The sequence below is a fragment of the Pteropus alecto genome, unplaced genomic scaffold (assembly GCF_000325575.1).
Source record: "Pteropus alecto unplaced genomic scaffold, ASM32557v1 scaffold86, whole genome shotgun sequence".
In the NCBI taxonomy this organism is placed as follows: domain Eukaryota; kingdom Metazoa; phylum Chordata; class Mammalia; order Chiroptera; family Pteropodidae; genus Pteropus; species Pteropus alecto.
Window position 1 is genome coordinate 28,599,519 of NW_006442109.1, and position 17,390 is coordinate 28,616,908.

At 53.3% G+C, this 17,390-nt stretch overlaps 1 protein-coding gene across 1 annotated transcript in view; it reads left to right on the top strand.

The window, feature by feature from the left end:
- PLCB2 (phospholipase C beta 2) overlaps positions 1-15,448 on the top strand; it is a 22,412-nt gene extending 6,964 nt beyond the window's left edge. Inside the window, exons 5-32 of the mRNA XM_006920597.2 lie at positions 1-90; positions 226-305; positions 394-447; positions 581-620; positions 3,112-3,212; positions 3,369-3,535; positions 3,628-3,774; positions 3,952-4,109; positions 4,376-4,458; positions 4,674-4,758; positions 5,292-5,457; positions 5,603-5,706; positions 5,827-5,923; positions 6,930-7,014; positions 7,147-7,271; positions 7,791-7,945; positions 8,457-8,621; positions 9,207-9,306; positions 11,364-11,468; positions 11,637-11,731; positions 11,871-11,946; positions 12,340-12,565; positions 12,657-12,822; positions 12,937-13,013; positions 13,102-13,197; positions 13,712-13,769; positions 14,494-14,580; positions 14,947-15,448. Of these exons, the coding sequence (XP_006920659.2) occupies positions 1-90; positions 226-305; positions 394-447; positions 581-620; positions 3,112-3,212; positions 3,369-3,535; positions 3,628-3,774; positions 3,952-4,109; positions 4,376-4,458; positions 4,674-4,758; positions 5,292-5,457; positions 5,603-5,706; positions 5,827-5,923; positions 6,930-7,014; positions 7,147-7,271; positions 7,791-7,945; positions 8,457-8,621; positions 9,207-9,306; positions 11,364-11,468; positions 11,637-11,731; positions 11,871-11,946; positions 12,340-12,565; positions 12,657-12,822; positions 12,937-13,013; positions 13,102-13,197; positions 13,712-13,769; positions 14,494-14,580; positions 14,947-15,135 (3,177 nt within the window). The 3' untranslated portion in view covers positions 15,136-15,448. The remainder of the gene's footprint in view (positions 91-225; positions 306-393; positions 448-580; positions 621-3,111; positions 3,213-3,368; positions 3,536-3,627; positions 3,775-3,951; positions 4,110-4,375; positions 4,459-4,673; positions 4,759-5,291; positions 5,458-5,602; positions 5,707-5,826; positions 5,924-6,929; positions 7,015-7,146; positions 7,272-7,790; positions 7,946-8,456; positions 8,622-9,206; positions 9,307-11,363; positions 11,469-11,636; positions 11,732-11,870; positions 11,947-12,339; positions 12,566-12,656; positions 12,823-12,936; positions 13,014-13,101; positions 13,198-13,711; positions 13,770-14,493; positions 14,581-14,946) is intronic.
- Positions 15,449-17,390: the final 1,942 nt, after the last annotated feature.

The window sequence follows — 17,390 nt, forward strand, 5'->3', positions numbered from 1 at the left end:
CTGCTGAAGACACTTACTGTGGTGTCTGGCCCCGACATGGTGGACCTCACCTTCCACAACTTTGTCTCCTACAAGGAGAACGTGGGCAAGGTGCACTGAGGAAACCTGGCGTGGGAATTGGCAACTGGGATAGGCTAGACTTTTTGAGAGAGAGGTCTGGGCCATGGGGTGGTACAGGCACTTTTAAGATCAGGGGTCTGACTACTGTGCTCTGGGGTCCTGCAGGACTGGGCTGAAGATGTACTGGCTCTGGTCAAGCATCCGCTGACAGCTAATGCCCCCCGCATTACCTTCCTGGACAAGATGTAAGTGCCTGCCTGCCTGCCTGGCCTTAGCCTTCGGGGCTAAGTGTGCCAGCCCCAGGGCCTGACAGGCTGCTTTCTGCCCCACTAGCCTGGTGAAGCTCAAGATGCAGCTCAACCCTGAAGGGAAGATTCCTGTGAAGAAGTGAGTCTCCCCTCCCCATCCCCACACTTCTTCCCAGCTCCCCAAAACCTTCCCTCTCCAGGCCCTGACTCCTCTCTTTGCCTGATGCCTTTCTCTGCTCCTTCAGTTTATCCTAATATTGGTTCCTACCAAGCTCTCTTGCCCTCAGTGCCTGCCACCTCCCCAAAGGGAAGGTGAGTGGCTCCCCCTCCCTAGCCCACCCTACTATTCTTCTTACCTGAGCTGGCTCTGACCAGAGAGCAACTTGGCAAGGCCTGGTAGGGGGTGAGGAGGGCAGGAATGACAGCATAGTTCCAGTCAACAGTGCCAAAGCCAGTTAATTTTAGAGCCACTGGTTTCTGATACACAGAAACAGTACCAGGGTGATGGGGGTGAGGTGCCAGGGTTCTAGCAGGCCGGTCCGTACCCCTATCTCTGGGTGGTTGTGGGAGCAGTGGGTGGTGTTCAAAGCAAGCAGCAAGGATTGGTGCATTCCCATTCCAGCCTTGGAATGGACGTGGAGATGAATGTTTTCGGCCTGCAGGAGCAAGATAAGGTCAGCAGGGACAGGAGGCAGTCTGCAGAGATCTGAAAGCTGTGGGAAGGTATTAGTTCTTCAGGGTGTGGGGTGAAGAACAGAACCAGGGGTGGAAGCTGCCAAGACACAGTCTTCAGCTCTACACAGGAAAACATTTTTCTCTTTAGTTAAGTAATTACTTTTTAATTACGAGTTGTATGTAGGGTCATCCCATGAGGTGCATTATATGAATTACAAAAAAAAGGAGACCTCTGGGGCAGGTAGACACAGGCCCGAGCCCGGGTTCATGCCTGGCTGGGGGAGTGAATCTCAGCTCTCCGTCCTCCCTTAGCCATGCCTTTATACAGGGAACCTCCTGCACCCCATACAGTTTTTTCTCCTGGTAAGAATTTGGAATATTATAATTAAACTAAAACCTCATTGATCACCTGTCCCCATGAATTCCAGGAAGAATACTTCCCCCACAGTCACAGCTCTGTGGAGTTGGTGACCCCTGGGTGCATTCAGCCTCAGGCGATGTAAGCACGGAGTCGGGGAGAAGGTGGGAGCAGGCTCCTGCTCTGGGCCCTGTAGCAAGCACTGAAAGCTGTTGTCAGTACACTTCCACCCTCCTTTTCTCCTGCCTCCTGAACTCCTACATTCACTAAATCCTCCTGATTTGTCAGCAATTCCTGTTTCCCAGTAGGGGCCACTGACCCATCTTTGCTTGGAGCTGATGGGTTCAAGATTTAGTCTTAGGGAGATCTAGTCTAGCTCTCCTGCTCCAAACTAAGACTGATGTTGGCCTTCCGGTATGATCCTTGAGGACATTTGATGGGTTTTTCTGAGATGGAATGCAAAGGCACAGAATCTCTAAATGCCACTACTCTACTTTCTATTTCTATAGATTTGCCTACTCTGGATATTTCATGTAAATGGAATCATATATTATGTGATCTTTAATGTCAGGCTTCATTCACTTAGCATAATGTTTTCAAGGTTTATCCATATTGTAGCACATATCAGTACTTCACTCTTTTTTTATGGCCAAATAATAGTCCATTGTATGGATATATCACATTTTGCTGACCTATGCATCAGTTGGTGAATACTTGGGTTGTTTCCGCTTTTTGTCTATTATGAATAATGTTGCTATGAACATCTTATACATGATTTTTTCTGGGTATATGTTTTAAATTCTCTTGGGTATATACCTAGGGGTGGAATTGTTGGATCATATGGTCACTCTATATTTAACATTTTGAGGAACTTCCAAACTATTTTCAGAAGTGACTACACCATTTTACTATCCCACCAACATTGTACGAGGGTTTCAATTTCTCTGCAGACCCAACATTTCTTATTGTCTTTTTAAAATTTATTTTAGTCATCCTAGTAGGAATGAAGTATTTCTTTAGTGACTACTGACATTGAGTATCTTCTCAAATGCTTATTGGTTGTTTAAATATCTTCTTTGGACAAATATCTATTTATATCCATTGCTCTTCTTTCAATTGGGTTATTTGTCTTTACACTGCTGAGTTGTCCCTTCTTGGATACCGATTTGCAAATATTCTCTCCCATTCTGTGGATCTTTTCAGCTTTCTGATGGTAAACTTCGAAGCACAAAAGTTTTTAATTTGGATGAAGTCTAATTTATCTTTTTTGTTATTGTTGTTCTTGTGCTTTTTGGTGTCTCTAACTATTATTGTTGACTTGTCCATTTCTCTTTTAAATTCTGTCAGTTTTTGCTTTATGCATCTTGAGGCTATGTTGTGAGCCATATTTTTTATATTCAAATTGCTTCTTTTTGAAAATTTGTCCTCCACTGAAACAACAACAACAACAACAACAACAACTAGTCCACTGCTTTGGCAAGCAGCGTCACTTAATTCCTCCCCAGTCTGGTCATTCTTAGTTCCAATCCTGCCCCGGCCAAAAGAGTAACCGGTATCCAAATTCAGGGGCAAAGCAAATCAGCTAAGCATGCTCTCTACTCAGCAATCAGGGCCTTGAAAAGTGGGTGCTCAGCGTGTCCTTGATGCTTCTTTGTCTGCCCAGAGCCCTCTCTCTTACCAGGCTCCCTTGTACAAGGCTGGGCCTAGTTGGTGATTCTTAGCACTGAGAGGGTCGAACAGGAGTGATCAGGTGACTCTCTGTTTCCCCAGAATGATGCCATCAATCCTGAGGACTTCCCAGAGTCTGTCTACAAGAGTTTCCTCATGAGCCTCTGTCCTCGGCCAGAAATAGATGAGATCTTCACTTCCTAGTGAGCTTCCTGGGCTGGGCTGGATATGGGGAAGAGGTGGTGGCTAAAATTCTCACTTGCCATGCTGACAATTAGGTGGCTTCACTGGAGAAGGGGGATTGTCTGAGTTCCCCAGCCTAGGGGATGTAGACTTGTGCTCTTCTCTCTGGCCTGCAGCCATTCCAAGGCCAAACCCTACATGACCAAGGAGCACTTGACCACATTCATCAACCAGAAACAGAGGGACTCCCGCCTCAACTCCGTACTGTTTCCGAAAGCACGGTCTGACCAGGTGCAGGGCCTCATTGACAAGTATGAGCCCAGTGGTATCAACGTGCAGAGGGGTGAGGACCAAGGGAACCCTTTACCCCCTGTGGGCCTGTCCTGCTCTGGCCACTGGACTGTGGCCTTGACAGTCATCCCCTGCCCTCCCCAGGCCAGCTGTCACCTGAGGGCATGGTATGGTTTCTCTGTGGGCCTGAGAATAGTGTGCTGGCCCAGGACAAGCTGCTGCTCCACCATGACATGACACAGCCACTCAATCATTACTTCATCAACTCCTCACACAACACCTACCTGACAGGTAGGCCCTGGCCACCTCACTGCTGACTTCTCCTTTTATGGGGGCTGCTCCTGTTCCTGGAATTCCTCATGGGGCTGCCCTCAGGTTGCCAATAGGACAGACCATCCTGGAGTGGGATGGGGGAGAGCAGAACAGCCCTTAAATGAAGCCCCTGCTCTTCCCCTTGCTCTGACTCAGCTGGCCAGTTCTCAGGCCTTTCCTCGGCTGAGATGTATCGCCAGGTGCTGCTAGCTGGCTGCCGCTGTGTGGAGCTGGACTGCTGGAAGGGGAAGCCCCCCGATGAGGAGCCTATTATCACCCATGGCTTCACCATGACCACAGATATTTACTTCAAGGTAAGACTCAGAGTGTGGAGGCTGGTGGTGGAGGCATTGGGGAAGGGCCCTCGTCCCCGAGCTTTCTGGGGGTGGGGGAGCATGAAGCAGAGAGAAGCATCTGGGAGGCCTCAGACTGGCATGGGGACTAGAGGGAACCAAAGGGAGTCAATAGTCATCCTCCAGTTCTATGTGTGGTTGAAACTGGGGAGTGGAGAAGGATATCATTGGGGGAGGGGAAGCCTGGAGCACTGTCCTCCTCTCCATCGAGTCCCCGTCTCCTCCAGGAAGCAATTGAAGCGATTGCAGAAAGTGCCTTTAAGACCTCCCCATATCCTGTCATTCTGTCATTTGAAAACCACGTGGACTCGTGAGTGTCCAGACCCATGCCTTGCCCTCAACTGTCCCCAGCCTCTAGCCATGCCCTTTGGTCTCAATACAATTTCCTCAGGACCTCAGGCTCTCCTGCTTGTGTCCCTGCTTCCTCAAACTCCAGTCCCCCTGATGTCCCAGATCAGAAGCCCAGAAAGATGACCAAGATGAGGGCAGAGCTGCTGAAACACACCCCACTTCTGCTCCCTACAGACCCCGCCAACAAGCCAAGATGGCCGAGTACTGCCGGGTGATGTTTGGCGATATGCTGCTCACAGAGCCCCTGGAAAAGTTCCCTGTGAGTGAACTTCTCTGTGGGGCATCTGGGCCCGGGGGCTGGGGACCTCGGGTGTGGTGGAGGCTAGGTTAACCACATGTCAGGCACTGTGCTGAGCTTTAGGGGTACATTAGCAACAAAGATGCAGTCCCAGCCCTCAGACTACTTACCCTCTAGTGGGGAGACAGATAAGGAACCCGGCCTTGACAACCAGTGACTGCTATGGGAGTACTTGGGGAATTATGATCTGGTCTCGGGATCAGGGAAGGCTTCCTGGAGGAAGTGATGGCTAAGCTGAAACAGAGGGAAATATTGGATTTACGTTGGTGAGATTGAGGAAAGGGAGTTCTAGACAGACTGAACAGGTGAGAGAGAGCATCACTGAGGAACTGAAGTCAGTCGGGTCAGGCAGGGGTTTAGCGTATGTGGGGGAGTGATGAGAGGTGAGGCTGGAAAAGTAAGCAGGGGTAGATGGAGCACAGCTTGGTATGAAGAAAATTAGGGTACACCCTGAAGGTGAGGAGATGATGCTGACCCTCCCTACTCTCCCACAGCTGAAACCAGGCACCCCCCTGCCCAGCCCAGAGGATCTCCGTGGCAAGATCCTCATCAAGAATAAGAAGAATCAGTTTTCTGGCTCAGCATCCCCCAGCACAGAGCAGCCAGGTGGAGAGGCTGAGGGCAGCTGCCCACCCAGTGCCCCTGTGGGTGGAGACACAGGTGAATCAGCCTGGGAGGAATGGGGCTAGGGATGGGGAAGTGTGTGGAATGGGAGAGGAAGGCTGGGCCTGGAGTGGATGTGCTGGGGATCCAGACTGGTAGGGGGTTGCCCCATCCCCAATGCTGATGGAACTGTGTGTGGCAGTGTGGACCGGTGAGGAAGGGGCTGAGCTGGAGGAGGAGGTGGAAGAGGAAGAGGAGTCGGGAAGCCTGGATGAAGAAGAGATAAAGAAGTTGCAGTCAGATGAGGTGTGTGGGGACAGCCCTGAACCCTTTCTGCCACCTCCACTGCAGAGCCCTTCGGGTGAGGGAGTGGGCAATGTCCCTGTGCTTATTACTCTCTTCTCCGCCCTCCTCTTTCCTCCCTAGGGCACAGCGGGCCTGGAGGTGACAGCTTATGAGGAGATGTCCAGCCTAGTCAACTACATTCAGCCCGCCAAGTTCATCTCCTTCGAGTTCTCTGCCCGTAAGTTAGCATGAGGTGGTGGTAAGCTGGAGGTTCAGCTAGACTCAGGGGAAGGCCCTTAGGAAGTGTGTTGTGACACCAGGCAGCTTGAGAGGTGGGGGTAGGAGGAAGGAGAGTCCTCCTCCTTCCTTGGACTGAGGACTGTCTATAAATATTCAGCAGAGGAGTCAGGCAAAGGGCTTGTTTAAGTGGCAGTGGCTCCCATTTCCTGGCACAGTACTCAGGAACTTGGCACCAAGCAGAATGCTCTGGAGTGTGTCGGTGACAGGCCACCTTAGTTAGGCTGGCCTGGGGCTCCTGCAGCCTTCTGCAGGTTCTGTGGCTCCCAAGCCCCAAAGCCCAGGCCCTGTGACATAGCCTCTGGGAGAGGGTGGAAGGCAGAGAAACCAGCCAGTGCACTTCTGCTCCTTTTACCTTTCCCTTTCTGTACACTCTATGCTATTTATCTTCTCGGGACAGACACACAGTGCCTTCCTCCCACTCTCTGCGCATGTTTCCAATATGAACACCTCTTTCTGTATATACTGGTTCATGGTGTATACCTCTGCCACCTTGACTCCTCACCCCTGAACCCACAGCCCTCACCCCTACCTGTGCCCACCCATGACAGATAGCACTCTTGGTGTGTACCTCTCACCCCCACCTCCACCCGTCTCGTTCAGCAGAGCGGGTGTGCTTTAGGCGCTGCCCATTACAGCACGTTCCTGACCCCCTGGGCTCATCCTAGCATGTTCCCACACCCTCGGCACCCACCCAGGGCAAGCACTCCTCACCCTTGAGACTGACACACACCCCATCCCTGTGCATATCTCCCAGCATGCATTGTTACCCACACAGATCTGCACATCCTCCTGCCCCCTGGGGTTGGCTCCTGAACCCTCAGGCTTCACTATGTTGCTATGTCGGAGGCAATTCTGTGCTGGAGGGAGCCACGCCAAAGAGGAGGGCAGGTCTGAGGGGGGGCACAGCCTGACGAGGACTCCCACTCCTCTTTCCCCCTACATAGAGAAGAACCGAAGTTATGTCATCTCCTCATTCACCGAGCTCAAGGCTTATGATCTGCTCTCCAAGGCCACAGTGCAGTTTGTGGAGTATCCTTGAGGCCTCAGTAGCCTGGGTCCCTGGTTGAGGTGGAGGGAGGGGGACAGTGCTCACGGGCCAGGGGTGGGTGCTGTTGGGTCCTCCTGGTGCAGGCAGCCTCGGCCTCCTATACTCTGGAACAGCTACAACAAGCGCCAGATGAGCCGCATTTATCCCAAGGGAACCCGCATGGACTCCTCCAACTACATGCCCCAGATGTTTTGGAATGCTGGTTGCCAGATGGTCGCCCTCAACTTCCAGACGATGGGTGAGGGCACTCCCAGGCCCTTAAGAAGCTTTCTCTGCCCCTCCCACCTTCATCCCATCCCTTCGTGGGGGGGTCTTTAGAATAGACCATGGTGTCCAGATGTTTGTTTGGGCTCTGGGAGCACGTGCAGGCGTGTGAGCATTTAGGGACAGAAATGCATTAGCTCATGCCTATATGACTGCACGTATACGAGTATGTATGTGAAGATCCCAGGGTGCTTGCATGGGTTCTGGCTGCTCTCTGGGTGGATCTGCGGGAACACCTGCTCTACTGGCCTCTATTCCCCCTGTGAGCCTGAGATCTGGTTGTGGCCTTGGTCCTGCTGACTCCAGGTTGTGGGCCCTTTCTGAGAGATGAGACACCCAAAGAAAGCAGGCTGAGACATGAGAAACCCTCATGCCAACAGTCTACTCAACCTCCCCATTCACAAGACAGGGGAAAGGCTGGGAAATGAGGAAACAGAGACTTGGTGCCGACGCAGAGCAGGGCCCTCCTCATCCAGTGCCCTTGTCCCCCCAGACCTGCCTATGCAGCAGAACATGGCGCTGTTTGAGTTCAATGGGCAGAGCGGCTACCTCCTCAAGCATGAGTTTATGCGTCGGCCGGACAAGCAGTACAACCCATTCTCAGTGGACCGCATTGACGTGGTGGTAGCCACCACCCTTTCCATTACGGCAAGACCCTGAGGCAAACAAGTGGCTGGGAGGGCTGGAGCCTTGAGGAGAAAGACACAGGAGCCCCACTCCTCCACTCCCAACCCCCTCCCCTGATATCATGGAAACTTCAGCCCCAGCCAGTTCGTGCAGTAGCAAGTTGCCTTGGAAACTGCCTCCTCCTCAGCACTGGAGGCTGCCTCTTGGTCCCTATGGAAACCAAGGGGAAGGGCTGAGGCTAGGATGGGGGAAGGGAGAAGAGTGGGCAGAGTAGGGCAGCAGGAGCCCCAGGCCCTGAGGGAGAGAGATGGGGAGACCACACTACTTCCCTGAATGCTGAAAGCACCCTGGTTATCAGAGCTTAGCTTTAACCCTTGAGCCACACAGCCTCTACTCGGTAGCCAGAGCTGAGTGGGGCTCTTCACAGTACCCAAGAATGGATGCTTCAGCTAGAGGAGCTGGAGACCCCAGGTGCTGGGGAATGGCCTGGGTGGGGCAGCTGATGCTGGCTTCCCCTGGTCCCCACCTCCAGGTAATCTCTGGGCAGTTCCTGTCAGAACGCAGTGTGCGCACCTATGTGGAAGTGGAGCTGTTTGGCCTTCCTGGGGACCCCAAGCGGCGCTATCGCACCAAGCTGTCGCCCAGTACCAACTCCATCAACCCTGTCTGGAAGGAGGAGCCCTTTGTCTTTGAGAAGGTAGGGGGCTAGGGCAGGTCAGGGGCTGTGGTCCATCCCTAGTTCCTGGCTTCTCTTTATAGAAAAGAGGAAATACATAAAGGGAGTTCCTTGATACTTCTCCTCTCCCCACCGCTCACTCTGTGCCCTCCCGAGTTTCCAGAGTCCAAACGGCAAGTTTACAGAAATGTACTTGGTGGGCAGGTTTTGAGTGTGTACATGTGCCGGTGTGTGAGCGTGCATGCATGTTCATGTTAGGATCAGAGGCAGAAACGTGAACTCCCAGACCAGGGTGCAGAGTCCCATGGGATCACAGGGGTCTTTTACCCCCACTGGATACTTTTGGCAAAGCTGCCACAGGCTGTCTGTACCAGGATCCCCAGAGCCCTGGGCTGCATATCTAGCCCTTTTCTCCTGTGTGGATTGACCATGGCCAGAGCTGTGAGGATGTCTACGTGTGTTGCCTAGACTGTGCCCTCTGTTCTTACCAAATCTGGTCATACCTGCTATGTTCTCACACTGACCCTAGACTTCTGGAACCAGGGAGTGGGACAGCTTGGCCACCCTCTCCCCTTCCCAGCTTATCCTGTCCTGAACTCTCCCCAGATCTTGATGCCTGAGTTGGCCTCCCTCAGGGTGGCTGTGATGGAGGAAGGCAACAAGTTTCTCGGACACCGCATCATCCCCATCAATGCCCTGAATTCTGGTAAGGTTATGGGTCCTTCTTTGCTGTTCCAAGCAGGTCTGAGACCAAGGCCATCTTCAGGGGCCTGTCCAGAGGGTGAGGCAGCTTCACGGAGGTGGTCCTGAGACCTTACTTAACACTCTCATGTTATCAGCTCTAAAGAGTGGGGGCAGGAATAGTGCCACTTTAGGATACTGACAGAGGTGGGGACTCTGCCCAGCTAAGAGAACGTCTGTAATTTTCTGGAACTACTGGGGCAGTTTCCCAAGTAGCTGACATTTATTGGGCACTTAAAATGCTTTAAGGGCTTATAACATACTCTCACTTAATCTTAACAATAACTGCATAAGGTAGACACTATTATCCCCATTTCACAGATGAGAAAAGTCTCAGAGATTTAAAGTAACCTGCCCAAGGTCACATAGCCAAGAAGGTGCAGAACCAGACTTGGGCCCTGGTCTCTGACTCTAAAGTCAGCAGTCTTGCATACGAATGCTGAAAGCACCCTGGTTATCAGAGCTTAGCTTTAACCCTTGAGCCACACAGCCTCTACTCGGTAGCCAGAGCTGAGTGGGGCTCTTCACAGTACCCAAGAATGGATGCTTCAGCTAGAGGAGCTGGAGACCCCAGGTGCTGGGGAATGGCCTGGGTGGGGCAGCTGATGCTGGCTTCCCCTGGTCCCCACCTCCAGGTAATCTCTGGGCAGTTCCTGTCAGAACGCAGTGTGCGCACCTATGTGGAAGTGGAGCTGTTTGGCCTTCCTGGGGACCCCAAGCGGCGCTATCGCACCAAGCTGTCGCCCAGTACCAACTCCATCAACCCTGTCTGGAAGGAGGAGCCCTTTGTCTTTGAGAAGGTAGGGGGCTAGGGCAGGTCAGGGGCTGTGGTCCATCCCTAGTTCCTGGCTTCTCTTTATAGAAAAGAGGAAATACATAAAGGGAGGTCCTTGATACTTCTCCTCTCCCCACCGCTCACTCTGTGCCCTCCCGAGTTTCCAGAGTCCAAACGGCAAGTTTACAGAAATGTACTTGGTGGGCAGGTTTTGAGTGTGTACATGTGCCGGTGTGTGAGCGTGCATGCATGTTCATGTTAGGATCAGAGGCAGAAACGTGAACTCCCAGACCAGGGTGCAGAGTCCCATGGGATCACAGGGGTCTTTTACCCCCACTGGATACTTTTGGCAAAGCTGCCACAGGCTGTCTGTACCAGGATCCCCAGAGCCCTGGGCTGCATATCTAGCCCTTTTCTCCTGTGTGGATTGACCATGGCCAGAGCTGTGAGGATGTCTACGTGTGTTGCCTAGACTGTGCCCTCTGTTCTTACCAAATCTGGTCATACCTGCTATGTTCTCACACTGACCCTAGACTTCTGGAACCAGGGAGTGGGACAGCTTGGCCACCCTCTCCCCTTCCCAGCTTATCCTGTCCTGAACTCTCCCCAGATCTTGATGCCTGAGTTGGCCTCCCTCAGGGTGGCTGTGATGGAGGAAGGCAACAAGTTTCTCGGACACCGCATCATCCCCATCAATGCCCTGAATTCTGGTAAGGTTATGGGTCCTTCTTTTGCTGTTCAAGCAGGTCTGAGACCAAGGCCATCTTCAGGGGCCTGTCCAGAGGGTGAGGCAGCTTCACGGAGGTGGTCCTGAGACCTTACTTAACACTCTCATGTTATCAGCTCTAAAGAGTGGGGGCAGGAATAGTACCACTTTAGGATACTGACAGAGGTGGGGACTCTGCCCAGCTAACAGAACGTCTGTAATTTTCTGGAACTACTGGGGCAGTTTCCCAAGTAGCTGACATTTATTGGGCACTTAAAATGCTTTAAGGGCTTATAACATACTCTCACTTAATCTTAACAATAACTGCATAAGGTAGACACTATTATCCCCATTTCACAGATGAGAAAAGTCTCAGAGATTTAAAGTAACCTGCCCAAGGTCACATAGCCAAGAAGGTGCAGAACCAGACTTGGGCCCTGGTCTCTGACTCTAAAGTCAGAAGTCTTGACTACTTGACTGCTCACCTGCAGTGCTGGCTGCAATGGGCTCTGCTCACTGCCCACCCCATCATGCCCGACAGGATACCACCATCTGTGCCTGCACAGCGAGAGCAACATGCCCCTCACCATGCCTTCACTCTTTGTCTTCCTGGAATTGAAGGACTATGTACCTGACAGGTGGGCAGGTAGGAGGCCTACGGAATGCTGGGAGCCCGGAGCTGTCCTTTTCCCCTCCCTTCTCCTCAAGCCAGCCTCCGGAGTGGGGCAGGCCAGGGTATCCTAGCGTAGGTGAGGATCAGGGAGCCTTCCAGGTATATCTCCATATCAGGCTCATGATGCCCCTGTGCACCCAGATCTCACCGTGGCCCTTACCAATCCCATCAAGTTCTTCAGTGCCCAAGATAAGAAGTCTGTGAAGCTCAAGGAAGCCACGGGAGGTCCGCCTGAGGTCTGTGTTGCTGGGTCCATTGCCAGGGGCCCCCAGGAGCTTTGCTTTCTCAGTGGGAAGATGAGGGAGGGGGAAGATTTACCCACTTAGGGAGAGAGGGCCATTTGAGCCATCTTCCTAATCCACTCTCCCTACACAGAAGCCTTTCCCTCTGGGGAGTCCAGCTGCCAGCCAGGTCAATGGGGCAGCTGCCCCAACAAGCAATGGATCAGCAGGTATGTACTACAGTGTCCTCCCACCTACTGGAAGGGTCTCGACTTCTTTCGCTGTAACCACATTCCAAAAATGTGCTTAAAAAATTAACACTCTAACCTGGGGAGGGAACACTGTGTCTGAAGCCTCAGCACCAAGCAACTGTGCTGCAGGGGGTCCATACTGCCTCCCCTGGCGGGCAGGGGAAGAATAGAACTGACCGGGGGACCCCAGGGCACATGTCAGCCTGTCCCGTGGCTCTTGCAGCAGCTGTGGTCAGGGCCAGCGAGGAGGCCATGAAAGATGCTGCGGGTACAGCCTGCTGAGGCCTAGTGGTCTTGGGTACGAGCTTGGGGAGGGCCCAAGGCTCGTGGGGAGCTCCTGGGCGGTGGGGCGCCTCACCTGGGTCCCCACAGAGCTGCGGACCACCAGCCCGGAGGAGCTACGAGAGTCGAAGGGCGTCGTGAAGCTGCAGCGGCGGCATGAGAAGGAACTGCGAGAGCTTGAGCGGCGCGGTGCGCGGCGCTGGGAGGAGCTGCTGCAGAGGGGCACCGCGCAGCTGGCGGAGCTTGGGCCACTGGGCGCGGAGGTCGGCTGCGGGGGCCGTAGGCTCGGTCCGGGCAAGGGCTCCCGCAAGAAAAGGTAAAGGTGGCGGCAGCATCCTGCCTTCCGCTGTGCGGGGGCGGGGGCGGGGGGCTGAGGGCTCAGTGCCAGTCTTACGTGGCCTCCGCAGGACTCTGCCCTGCGAGGAGAATGCTGGGGCAGCACCGGGTGAGGGTCCCGAGGGCACGGACCTGCGTGTGCGCGAGCTGAGGGACAGGCTGGAGCTGGAGCTGCTGCAGCAGGGCGAGGAGCAATACGAGTGTATCCTGAAGCGCAAGGAGCAGCACGTGGCCGAGGTGCCAGAGTGGGGGTGGGGAAGAAGCGACCACCTAACCAACCCCACACCCTGCGCACAACAAAAGACTTCATGCTAAGCACATCTGCCAAACCCATCCTTTCTCCCCCTTCAGCAAATCACCAAGATGATGGAGCTGGCTAGAGAGAAACAGGCTGCAGAGCTTAAGACTCTCAAGGAGACCTCAGAGAGGTATGACTGCCCCCTACTCATATCTGACTCTCATCTCCCAAAAGGGCTCAGGTCCCATAAATCATCTCTGATGCTTGTCTCTCTGCAGTGACACTAAAGAGATGAAGAAAAAGCTGGAGGCCAAGAGGCTGGAGCGGATCCAGGCCATGGTCAAGGTTACCACGGACAAGATGGCCCAGGAGAGGTGAGTCCCTGAGGAGAGAGAGGCCCAGGACTCAAACTCCAGGCCCAGTGCTGAGCAGGAACCACTCCAGGTGGGAAGGGGCCTTCCTACAAGTGGATCCTGACTCAATTCCCAAAGATATGCCTGTCTCATATCTCTTGAAAGTTATCTAACTTCTGTAACCTCTGATCAGAGTGTCCTCAGGCAAAACACAGATGCCAATATTATTTGAGCAGAGAGGAGAATTTAAGGGAAAATCAAGCATACAAAGAGAGAGGTGAAACCTTGAGACAGCAGCTTCCCGCATGTGCTTCCCCATGCATGCTTGAAGAATGGTGCGAGTTAGTGAGGAAGCTCTTTATTTACAGAGCCCCTGGGGCTTTCAATGGCCCCTCAAACCCTCCTTGGGTCCCCATGCTCACAACTCTGGCTGGTTTCTGTCCCTTTGGCAGATGTTTTTCTCACTTTGCCTACACTCCGAGGAGTCTTGCCTAGGGGCCTCCAGCCCTCCCTGAAACTCTGATCACCCCAACAGGTTGAAAAGAGAGATTAACGACTCCCATATCCAGGACGTGGTGCAGGTCGTCGAACAGGTGGGTAAAGCTGTATCCTTCCCAAACACATACCTATGCACGCATGCTTGAGCACACACTAACACGCATGCATGCTCTCCATGGGAGAGAAAAGGTGGCTTTGGGCCTTTATTTTGCCCTTAGGAGATACACTGTCCAGAGAAGCCCATACAGCTAGGGATGGGAGGAGTCAGTCCAGGGGAGGAGGGGCTCCAAGGCCAGCCTGAGGTTCTGGTCTTTCTGTGGAGGTTGAGGTACCAGCCTAAAGGAGTCTGTCTCTGGCCAGGTGTCCTGGATGAAAATGATATGGGCTAGCTGGCTGGGGGGAGGGGGCGGGGGGTTGGAGGTGAGAGGGCAGGGAGAGGATGGGATTGGGGTAGGTGGGTGAGAGGGAGCAAGAGGGGCTTCCTGAGGCTCCAAGGAGTTGGAAGAGGAAGAAAAGCCCTGCTGAGAATGGACCTAAATCTCCCCTGGGGATTATTAACAACTGTAACAGAACTACCAGCTACTGAGTCCTGACCTTGTCCCAGACACTAAGCCAGGGGCTTCACATAAACTGTCTCATGTAATTCTTCACATTCCAGAGAGACCGGTACTATTAACCTCATTTTACAAATAAAAGGATATGTTCATGGGTTAAGGAATTTGTGCAGTCTTACAGCTGGTTAACTGCGATTGTAGCTGGTTGCCAACCCAGACTGCCTGTCCTTGCTGTCCTGATTCCCTGCCTCTTACTCTCACCCAGATGACAGAGAACCTGAGGAGGCATCAGGAGAAGCTGGAGGAGAAGCAGGCAGCTTGCCTGGAACAGATCCGGGAGATGGAAAAGCAGGTGACAGTGACCACCGCCCTGGCTCCCAGAAGTTAGCCTGGCTCCAGGGTATAAAGAGGGTCCTGCTCCTGGGAGCTGCCAGTCAGGAGTTCAGGGGAGTGGAGGCTCACCTCTCACCAGTGGGTCATAGGTTCTGGTTCCCATGGGGTCCTGGGGCCTTTTCAAATAAGGTAGCTCTGCAGATCTCTTTGCTTGGTTGGCACCCCCTCTCCTGACAGGCTCCCGGATGGGCTCCACTATGCCCCACATCCCACTCTTATTTCCTGGAAGCTCTGAAAAGACCATCTCCTTGTTCCACTGTCCAGGGGAGGGAGAGTAGGCAGGTGGCACCCCCGAGCTAGGCGGTGGTCCTTGCTGTCTCCACAGTTCCAGCAGGAGGCACTGACAGAATATGAGGCCAGGATGAAGGGCCTGGAGGCTGAGGTGAAGGAGTCATTGAAGACCTGCTTCAGGGCGTGCTTCCCTTCTGAGACTGAGGACAAGCCTGAGACCCCCTGTGGGGCCTCTGGGGAGCTGTGTGAACAGGACCCACTTACAGCAAAAATAGACACCTAAGAGAGCCATTTCTGATACCCCTATCCAACTGAGACATTCTGCAAGGACGTTCACCCTTCTCTGGGATGGGGCTCTATCTCTCCAAGAGAAAAGGCCCCAGCAGCCCCAGCACTCTGAGGCTGTAGGAAGCTGAGGCTCCCTGGGATCCGGGAGTCCCCTTCTCAACAGCCAGGCTAGCAGAGGAGGCATGTACCAGATACCATCAGGGCGGTGGCCCATCTCAAGCCTCGAGGTTCTCTCCAAGTTGACTTTCTGCTCCTCATCCTTCTCTTCCATCTTGAGTGAGTGTCACATATTTGTTGAGGGCAAAAAACAAAACAGCAACAACAAAAAAAAACAAAACCCAAAAAAACAAAAACAAAAAACATAAAAAGCCCCAAAAACTTAGTGGACTAGGAGGCAAGAAATGGGGTCCTGGCCCCACTCTGCCTTTCCTACCTTTCCTAATATGCAACTAGTGGTGCCCCACTCTGGACTCAGTTTCCTCACCTGGAGAGTTAGGCCTGGCCACATGGAACCTCCACTCTAGTGCCTGTAATTTAAGCAGGACCAACCTCTAAACCCTTCTGCAGTAAGGCAGGCAGCTCACCCAAGCTTCTAGGCCCCACCTCAGGCCTGCCCTGAGTTGACCTCCTTGTCAGCTCCCTGATACAGAGACTGGCACTACCTCCAAGCTCCCTGGGGACGGCCGGCCCTAGGATCCCAGGCCTACATCCCTTTTCTGGCTTCTTGCCTGTGGGGGATGGGACGCTGACATGGAAAAGCTGCCTCAGCTGTCTGGCCCTCAGGCTGCTGAGACAACTGGGTCCGTGACCTGTAGTGAGGGGAGAAGGACAGCCTTTTGGGTACTCTCCCACCCATGCTAGGAAGCACCCCCACCCAGGCTGCCTGACAAGGTCAGCATCATTTTTTCTCTTGACTTTATGAGGTTTATTTATTTTTCTCCTTCTTACTCCTACTAAAGAACCCTGTCCCAATATTTCCTGCCTAAGCCTGGCCTCTGTTCCACAGTTAAGAAATGGGGGACAAGGGAGTAGATTTCTCCTAAATGAAGTGGGCTGCAGAAAAACCGTTGGGAGCTGAACCCCGGGGCAAGGTGCCCTCCAGAGCCCAGCAGAATGGCCCTGCCTCTAGGCTTGAAGAGGATTCACTTCCCTTTCTGCTGTCCCTGGTGCCACAATTGGAAAATGATGTCACCCCTCTTCTCTACTCCCACCCAGATGTGGCTCTTCCTTGTCTCCACCCTCAGAGCTGGAGCCAAAAAACCTAGTGTAAAGGTGCCCCCTCCTACTTTTGGGGAGTTGCAAACCTTCAGGCCACCTGTGCCCCTTTAGGCAGACTTAGGGTGGTCAGATTCTCAGTCCTCTGTAGCAGTTGTGGTTGACTCCAACACTTGCTGTGGAGGGGCTGGTGGGCAGCCATTCACTACACCTATGGTGTTGTGTCAGATCTCAAACAGGAACAGGCACTGGCTTGGGAGAGACAGAGTTGGGGCTGATTCTGGGAAGAGGTTGTTTGCTTATCAGAGAGTTATAGTAAATGCCATTAATTGTAGACACCTGTGCCTTCATAAAATAAACAGGAATCCCTCTCCCAGCCATCCCTCTGGGGTCCTGATCTCTGTGATCCTAGCAGTCCCTGGCTGCAAGGTGAGGGTAGGGGCCTGTTCATTCACAGGGTAAGGCCTGTCATTGATCAGCCTGTGTACTGACTGGATACAGCCTTGGGCAGTGCCCTGCCTTTAACCCTCCAGCTGGGCACTCAGCTGCCCCATTTGTTCCCCAGTCCAGGGGTAGAACCATGCAGGGATGAGGACCTAGGCCTAAAGGAACTTACTGACCCAGGCACAGGGGCATAAGCCAGAGCCAGTGCCAAATAAAGCCCACTGGGCAGCTTCCAGCTTTTGCTAATAACTGCTTAGGGGAAGGAGAGGCTGCCTTCCTTCCTCTCACCTCTCAGCCAGGCCAGGTATTGTCTCTGGGCCTCTAGTACAGAGCTGGGAAGCCCAGGAATGTGGAAGTAGATGCAATCCTGCCTCCTAGAGAGGCCTCTGCACAGGCAAGCTGGGGGCTTTCCATGAGGCCTGGCCCCGGTACCTGCCTCTCTGCTTTCTGTCCTCTGAGAAAACAGTAAGGTGGCCCCTGGGAAAATGCCATAGTCTCTGGGCCCTGGAGATGAATTGATCCCTGGCTTCAGGGGATGTGCAGAGGAAAAGCTACCCGCCCTCAGGGCACTGGGCAGGTGAAGGGCACCTG